A 9,234-nucleotide genomic window follows, 5' to 3' on the forward strand; every position below is an offset into this window, starting at 1 on the left:
TTCGTCTGCGGTTTCAGAACAGATTCCTACACAGATGTCATGGCAAGGAGTATGTGGCTCTTTGTGTTCAACTCTTATAGAGCTTGAGTGGCTTAAAAATAACAAACTTCACTCAGACAATCAAGCCGTCATTAACACTATTTACAGTCTGTTCACACACTATTATTCCTGAAATCACAGGAAGGGATAGTACCACCTCAGAAATTCACACTGTTATGTTTTGGCACTCAGTTTGAATTTAGAGGTGAGGCGTTCATGAACAGATGGAAATGTACCTTTTATCCATGAAACAATTGAATCCATCAGTCAAGTAGCGATTGTGATGTTGCATGTAAGCATTGGTGTTATGCTTTAAACTACATTCAGATGGATGGAGACAGAAACTCAAACATTGGGAAACATCAGACCATTAGGCTACAGTTGGACCTAACCTGAAGTGCATCGGTATGACAGTTAGAAATGTAATCTGCTGCAGCCTGTCTTCTTGTTAGTGCCGGTCACTAAACCACAGACCCAGCTCTGGAAAGTCATCATACCTTCCAAATGACATGCCAAATGAAATAGTTGAAGTATTTTTTGGAGAGCTGTTGAAATAGATAGATATAGATGTGATTATACTTAATATATATTAAGTAGCTTTATGGATCCAATAAAGGAAGTAAAGAGAGAGAAATAAGAAAGATAATAATTAGGTCTTCATCTCATGAAGAAATCAGATTTGTTGTGAATCTCAGTGCTTTTCCCGATGCAATAACCTACAGAATTGCTACATTAGATGTGTATTTATGTCAACATTTAAGAACAATATCATTAATGAAAAGACTAAATCAAATCGACTTAAACCTGGAAGAAGAAGGTTTACGTCGATTTGATTTGAAATGACCATTACAATGTGCAATTCAAATTCACTATGTAATGGTCAGCTTTCATTTTTCTAAGGTCTGTTTACAAAAACTGTCTGAAACCGGCTGCGCAGTCACGCCCTCTGCCAAGTTTCTTAGCAAAACAGCGACAACGAAATGCATGTACAACAATTGGCCATCTGATTCTGGTTTGAGCTTTTCGCCGGCAACGCACAGACACACGAAGCTTGTACATGTTTGGGGCAGCCTATGGGGCAGTACTTCGTTGAGGTTCTTGCGCACCAGTGAATCTCAAACGGAGCAATGTTGGCTAGTTTTAAACCTGGGACACAAGAATAGACGTTATCATTTTTTCCAATAGTTTATCAAGTGATGGACGCGAGCAGACGCATTAAAAAAAATTAGATAACAGTTACATAAAATACCTCCAAAATGGACATCTATTCATCCAAATTATCACCTGCTGTTGACATCGGTGCTGGAATATTTCTTTTTATCATAGGTAAGTTTTTGTTTGCGAGTTTTATACTTGTGGTATACATTTTAGAAATGTTATTTACCGGACTTGAAAAGAAGACAATTTACTCATCTTTATACCTTATGGGCCGCATTTTGCAAAATACTTTAAATCCTGTTTCCTATGATGAAAAGTCAGCGGCAGTGATGCACGTTATACAGGACCTGTGGCTGCAGGGCATTCCCCAGCATTTAGTCAAAGCTATATCAGATAGGAACAGAGGAAGAAAATATGTTTTACATTTTTAAAATAGCAATGATCTCAGTTAGAGAGAGATAGAGCCAGAGACATTTGGCTTTAAAAAGCGTCTGTAAACTGTGTTTCTTTCGATAGGCAACTGTGTTTGACATGAAATACGCAACCGAGGGCTGACCGGCACTCTCTCCCTCACTCACTCTCCTCACACACACACACATAATGTTATGAGGTCAGAAGTCTATGGTTGAGGTCTGTAGTCTGTGCTTGGCTGACAAGAGGTTGCAACACCCCCATCCCCTCTTCACACACGGTTTCTCTTACAAACAAACACCCACACATTCACACACACACTAATCCCAAACACTGCACACATCACATGCAGGTTACTTGTTGCCTAGATACTTGTTTGTATGTCCATCTGTGTGAATGAGCTCTCATTTGCCTTGCCACCGATGAAGAAACCTCTTCCCTTACAGGACATTGGTCATGCCATCATCCACTTCACAAACCAATTTAGGAAGATAAATTGGAAGAGAGGAAGAGAGCTAGAAAGAAAGGGAGAGGGTGAGATAGAGATTCAAACATGCATAGACAAAAGGGAGTACTGTAATCTACCTGCTTCTACTGTCAAAATCAGGTTGAAACTCCTAATTGATTGTCTTAGAGATTAGAGGCCTGTGGATATTAGAATCCTGATGTCTGCATAACATGGCATGTTTGACGTGGACTTTTTTCTATAAAAAACCAAGACTGAACAGTGATGTTATCTTGATTTTGCCAAATAATACGTTTTCCAGGTTATGGCCTGTTTTCAGTCAACCTTTAGTTTTTAAAGTTGTGGATGACTGGTGATTGCGCTGGAATACTTCAGTTTAATACTTTAATCAGGCATTCAGAAATGAAAGATTTCTGAAAGTTAACTGTTCAGTCTCATGTCCTGTTCAGTTGTTCTTCAAAAGGGACACACATGAATGTAGAGAAAATCCATTCCCTGATAACTTTTCCTTCATTGAACAGTTGGGATCTTCCTTGTTAAACCTCCCCTGTTCCACGATCACCATTTTTCCCTCTGACATAATGAAGGGCTTTATGAGAACAAACAAAAATTTTAAGTGTACACATTTCCTTGTCAGAATGATTAGAAACAATCATCAACATATCTCTGCTCACCAGAATAATATTTTTTTGTTGATAACCTTGTTCATTTTGTCATTTCATATAGAACTTTTCTTTGAATATGCTTATCATCCGACAATATCTCTATTCATTGCTACCTTGCCTTGCAGCTCTCTGGGCTGGCTCTCAAATGATTACAGTTCCTTTCAACCTGACACCCTGTTCACCATACCCATCTAGCATGTCCACCTGAAGAGGGTCTCCATTCAGATAAACCCTTTTTTATGCCCCTTCTATTTTTCTAGAGAGAATGTCTTATTTACCATTAACCATAAATCATTATTAACAGTAAGCATGAAGGGTAGAGAGACAATATGAAGGGTCTGGAGAGAGGGAGAGGATGGGGGGCTTGTGATTGGTTCCCTGGTCCTGAGGGGTAGTCTCTTGCATGAAGCTCATAATGGGGGGAAAGGTACGCAGGAGGAAGTCACAGTGAGAGAAGGGGGCGGTGCTGCCGGGCGTACGAGGCAGGAAGTTGCCTCTAGTGATGGCTCTAGTGATGCCTCTAGTGATGGCTCTAGTGATGCCTCTAGTGATGCCTCTAGTGATGCCTCTAGTGATGGCTCTAGTGATGCCTCTAGTGATGCCTCTAGTGATGCCTCTAGTGATGGCTCTAGTGATGCCTCTAGTGATGCCTCTAGTGATGGCTCTAGTGATGGCTCTAGTGATGCCTCTAGTGATGCCTCTAGTGATGCCTCTAGTGATGCCTCTAGTGATGGCTCTAGTGCTGCCTCTAGTGATGCCTCTAGTGATGCCTCTAGTGATGACTCTCCCATGTTATAACATCAGGGATGGCATTCAGACACAACAGCCCGGTGTGTGTGTCAGTTTAAGTTAGACTTTGTTTACCATAACGCGAGTTAATACTTTTGAGGGTGTGTAGTTTGTGAGTTTGTACACAGTAAATGCAGTTAGGCTGAACAGAGTTTAGAGTAATTGAACTGAAATACATAGTTATGTCTAATAATGGAAGAGAATTAGCCAATAGAAATGAACTGCAAGTTGTGCAACAAATTGCCCCCTGGTGATAGTAAAGATTACCTTATGAGGAGACAGGACTGATGTAGACAGCTCCTTTTATAGCCGACTCCCTAAACCTCAGGTGTTGTTGACATGTACTGTGTGAGACAGCCTGTGAGTAATGCCTCCATCATGTATTTCTTGTGTATTTTCTACTTCTGCCTCTTATCTGTGGTTATAAGTAGAATTTCTTTGGTGGCATGACATGAAGGAGAAACCGTTGCCTCTCAAAGCAAAACAGAGAAAAAATACTTTCTAGTATTGGTACATTATGTAAGATAATATTTGAGATTTCTTGCCAATAATCACATTTCAAATATATCTTTGAAAATCCATATCAAATCTGTTTATTTGAGCAAGTAGAGAACCATTTTGTCAACCAGCAAATATGTATTCTTTAAGCTTTGGATTGGTGTACATTTTTTACAGTTTAAATGTTATGCAATTCAGAGACTCACACTCTTAAAATGTCCAATTAATCATGAACTGTATGTGGTAACACAATTCTTGGCAACTCCATTGAAACACGTTTACTGACTGACAATTAATTAAGTAAGTAAGTAAGACTTTATTTATATAGCACATTTCATACAAGAATTGTAGCTCAAGGTGCTTTACATAAAATCAATAAAAACTATAATACAAGTGATAAAAGTAATAATTAAAATAGCTAATTTATAAAAACAATAATGTAACTAATAAAAGTAGTAAAACCCTTCTGCGATAAAATTACTTAAATGCTTCGGTAAAAAGGTAGGTTTTAAGCTGTCTTTTAAAAATGTCTAGCGTGTTTGCTTCCCTAATATTTATGGGTAATTTGTTCCATAGTTTTGGGGCGTAATTGACAAAGGCCGAATCACCAATCTTCTTACGACTGCTTCTGGTGACCTCTAATAGGCCTGCATTTGATGATCGCAGTGTTGTAGCTGGTGTGTAGTTTATAAGGGAGTTAACAATGTAGCTAGGTCCTTGTCCGTGTAGAGCTTTGTATGTGAGGAAAAGGACCTTAAAGTCAAGTCTGAAGGTAACAGGGAGCCAGTGTAAAGTAGCTAGGACAGGACTAATGTGTTCTCTCCTTTTAGTTTTGGTTATTAATCTAGCTGCAGAATTTTGAATGAGCTGTAGTCTATCTAGTCCCATATCTCACCCCTCCACATCAGTTATGGTTCTTCCTGTAAAGAGTGGAATACCACAGTGGTTTTCCTTCAAATGTCACATGCCCTTTAAAGGGAGTTTATAAAGGGAATTGAGGAGACTCAAGTTTTTGGTATCACATTCCTGAGAAGATCCCGCTAAAAGCTGACAAACAGATCCCTTACAGCACGGAGGTGGAAATCTGGCTCCTGTCTGTAACTGCATGTGCCTTAACAAAGCCAAAGCTAGCGAACTCATCTGTCTCAGAGCACATAAAAAGAGAGCTATATTGTCTGCAAAACATTTTCCTCCTGTGCTCTTTAACCTTTGTGGTCATAATCCCCATGACCCCCCCTCTCCCACCTCTCTTCCTCTCACTCCTCATGTCCCAGCTGTGCTGTCCGTCGTGGGGAACCTGTTGGTCCTCATCATGGCCTTCAGGAGGTCGTCCAGTATGAAACCACCGGAGATCCTGAGTGTCAACCTGGCGGTGACAGACTTGGGGGCCGCTGTCACCATGTACCCCCTGGCGGTGGCCTCGGCCTGGAACCACCACTGGCTGGGGAGCGATGCCAGCTGTGTCTACTACGCCTTCATGGGCTTCTTCTTTGGCACAGCCAGCGCCATGACCCTGACGGTGATGGCCATGGTGCGCTTCATGGTGTCCCTCAGCCTGCAGTCTCCTAGTAAGTACTCTCTCTCTCCTTCTCCCACTCTCTCTCTCTCTCTCTCTCCCTCTCTCTCTCTCTCCTTCTCCCACTCTCTCTCTCTCCCTCTCTCTCTCTCTCTCCCTCCCTCTCCCTCTCTCTCTCCCTCTCTCTCTCTCTCTCTCTCTCTCTCTCTCTCTCTCTCTCTCTCTCTCTCTCTCTCTCTCTCTCTCTCTCTCTCTCTCTCTCTCTCTCTCTCTCTTGGCCTCAATGGATGAATGCAATAAAGGCACCTGCTCTGTCTCTATGGTATCACTCCTTCCAGAAATAGAATGCTACTTAATTGAGCTAAATTGTCCATTTTCATGTGTACTGAAGATAATCGAAACAAAAAATCCATTCTCTTGTGTCTACATGAGGAGGGTCCATTAAATTAATGAAGAGCACAAATCACAGGACATCTAAAATCACTCGAACTACGTATACAAATGTTTCAAATCCTGCCAGGTCCTGTGAAATTGCGTTATAGTTTCGAGTTATACTTTCTGCCACTTTTAGGTTTGCTTTTGACAAACCGTTGTTGTCACACATGTAGCTTTACTCAGAACCCTGTGTTTGGACTGAGTGGGGACTGGGTTGACCCCGTAGCACTACCCAGAGAATACAGCAGTGTTTAGCACGTAGGAAGCCTCACGGGACTTGTGTGGACATTTTGAGGAGGAAATGTGGGGGAGAATGTGTGAAAAGCTTTCGGAATTTAGAGCAGCTATTTCAGCCCTTCCACATGCTCTACAGTGCGGGTCGTCCTTTTGCCTAATCTTTCAGGGAGTCAGTTGGCTGAGCGGTTAGAGAGTCAGGTGGCTGAGCGGTTAGAGAATCGGGCTAATAATCAGAAGGTCGCCGGTTCGATTCCAGGCCGTGCAGGATGACATTGTGTCCTTGGGCAAGGCACTTCACCCTACTTGCCTCGGGGGGAATGTCACTGTACTTACTGTAAGTCGCTCTGGATAAGAGCCTCTACTAAATGTAAATCTTTCTGTCTCTTTTCTCCGTCTTTTCCCCCAGAGGAGAAGATCAGTCAGAGGAACGTAAAGCTACTGTGTCTGTGGTGCTGGCTGTATGCCCTGCTCTGGGCCCTCCTGCCCTTGCTAGGCTGGGGGAAATACGGACCCGAGCCCTTTGGTCTGTCCTGCACCCTGTCCTGGTTGGAGATGAAAGCCCAGGGCTTCTCCTTCATCATCGCTATTTTTATCTGCAACCTGCTGCTCCCCTCCATTGTCATCACAGGCTGCTACTCTGTCATAGCCCTCAAGCTTTACATCACCTACAAATCCATCAACAACATCAACCAGGTCCCTAACATTGTGAAGATGAACAGAAGACTCATGTTGGTGAGTAAGAAAGACCCACAAAAAAAACACACACACACACACACACACACTCATGACAACAGCTTTCCTTCATCAGCACAATACTGGAATGTGTGATTGTAGTTGATAATTGAACATATATATAGCTATAACAGCTATAACCCCCTTTCGCGAGTCTTGATGTATCACTCATTACAACCTTCAAAACACATCCTTTAATTATTAATATTTCTAGTTTGGACCCTTTTCTCGTTTTCTATTCGTTATGTTTTTCTTAATTTAGCGCAAACGTGTAGCTTGTAGCCTGAAACTCTATTCGGCTCATTGCAGATTGCTGTGCTGATCAGTGCTGGATTCATCGGCTGCTGGACACCCTATGGGGTTGTCAACCTCTGGTCCGTTTTTAACGACGGTTCGTCCATCTCTCCGGGCCTGTCCATGTTGCCCTGCCTGTTTGCCAAGACCTCCACAGTCTACAACCCCTTCATCTACTACACCTTCAGCAAGAGCTTCAAGAAGGAGGTGAAGCAGCTGTGCTTCACCTCGGTCTGTGCTGCGGACTGTGGGCGCTCCAACGCCTGCAACGTCTCACAGGGTCACGTGACCCACGGGGTCTACACGGGGTGTGAGATGTCCAAGGTTCCCGACGAGAGCATAAGGATGTGTACCAGGGACACCAGACACATACCCGAACTCCACGAACTGTCAGCAGCAACCGTCTCTCCGCTCGCCTAGCAGTGAGTCACACACCCGGGTGTGTCAGTGGAGGTATTGATTTCTGGGCTGACGACAACGGCAACTTGTGCTTTATTTAACGTGAGTGGTGCTGTGTGCCTAAGGAGGCTATAGCACCAGGAGGAAGCATGGACATTCATTTATCACTCATGCCATGAACTGAGATGACGAATCACTACCTTTATAAGTACCACTGGTGTGTACAGTGTAGAGAGCGGTATTATTGTCTGACCCTTCACGGATGGTTGAATAAGAAAGGACACAACTGTGTCATTCTTAGTCGATCAGACACAGGACTGACAGCTGATGAACACTGAGAGTTGAGTACAGGAACCAGGAATGTGAAAATAAACAAAGGCTGCTGTGAAAAAAGAATCCTTCTATGGGATTACAATTTCAGGTGAAAGGTAAACTTTGATGTTTGACAACTATCTTGACTTTGAATCGTGATTTGTGTGTAGTTGTGTAGATGTTTTTGGTTTGGATGTGATGATTCTCCAAATCTAGTGTCCAGACAAAAGTATGATGTTTGTCCGAACCATATTAAGTGTAAGCACATACATAAATGGAGAGCATAACCAAATGTGGAAGACGGCTAGGTAATTTCTCTTACAAAAATATCCCTATACAATGCAGCAATTGTACTTTCCGTACATAGTTGAATTTTAGAAGCTGTGATTAAGGTTCCTAGGTAATTAAGTTACTTTGAAAGGAGTTGCATGACACTGGGTAACACTTTGAGTGAAGAGGGCATTGATAAATATTCATAACCTTCATAATACATTTATAATTTACATGTTCATTTTCCCTATTTAAATGGCATCAAAAGCTTTAAACTAAGATTCAGAGCTGAAGTAAGTCACCACCTGAGTGGTAGAGATTTTCTGAACTTTTGGAATGTTAATATCATACAAGGTAGACTTTACACTGTTAACTGTACATTCATTATCATAGCTCCTAATTGTTTAAGCATTAAACATCAAAATAAATTGATAAGCCAGTGACTCTTGAGAATACATTTACAGTATACATAAATATATGAACACTGTCTATAAAACTGAAGATATGTATCACAGATGCACAATAGAGATACAAAATGTAATATGTACACAGTTCTAGAATGTAGCTTAGAATAGAATAGACATAGATATATAACTATTGATATAGTTTCAGTTGTTGTTCTAGAAATAAAGAGCAGTTATGGAAAACAATATCATAGTGAAAACATCTGAATATATCATATTTAAACCATACCACTGCTTCCTTTGGATGTTATACCTCTTCAGGAAACTGCATTCTCCTCAACGCCCCTCGCTTGTCTGCACTGAATGAGTTAGTCTGTATTTTCCCTCATTCTGGAGTTTGCAGGAAGACCCTGTGTAATGTTTTCTTCAGGCTCAACCAGACTCAGCTTGTCTAAGACCCTGTTTTACTGTTTTAGATGTGAATATTCTTATAAGTGCTGTGTTTGAACAAAAGGTTCAGGTGCTGTTGCCCTGAAATTTTTTCCCGTACCTCAATTGTTGTGTTTGGCTTATTTCCCATTCCATGCTACAATAAGAAAACATACACAG

At 41.6% G+C, this 9,234-nt stretch overlaps 1 protein-coding gene across 1 annotated transcript; it reads left to right on the forward strand.

Annotated features, from left to right (window-relative positions):
* Positions 1-1,295: 1,295 nt before the first annotated feature.
* On the forward strand, positions 1,296-7,660 carry opn8b (opsin 8, group member b). Its single transcript, XM_067241650.1, has 4 exons — positions 1,296-1,365; positions 5,301-5,594; positions 6,621-6,946; positions 7,256-7,660. The coding sequence occupies exons 1-4, from the start codon at positions 1,296-1,298 to the stop codon at positions 7,658-7,660; spliced, it is 1,095 nt and encodes a 364-aa protein (XP_067097751.1).
* Positions 7,661-9,234: the final 1,574 nt, after the last annotated feature.

This window comes from Osmerus mordax, chromosome 8, assembly GCF_038355195.1.
Source record: "Osmerus mordax isolate fOsmMor3 chromosome 8, fOsmMor3.pri, whole genome shotgun sequence".
Taxonomy (NCBI): domain Eukaryota; kingdom Metazoa; phylum Chordata; class Actinopteri; order Osmeriformes; family Osmeridae; genus Osmerus; species Osmerus mordax.

Coding starts and splice junctions, on each gene's coding strand:
- opn8b (XM_067241650.1), top strand. CDS start 1,296: ATGGACATCTATTCATCCAAATTATCACCTGCTGTTGACATCGGTGCT. Junction 1,366..5,300: donor AATATTTCTTTTTATCATAG/GTAAGTTTTTGT, acceptor CTCATGTCCCAG/CTGTGCTGTCCGTCGTGGGG. Junction 5,595..6,620: donor CCTCAGCCTGCAGTCTCCTA/GTAAGTACTCTC, acceptor CTTTTCCCCCAG/AGGAGAAGATCAGTCAGAGG.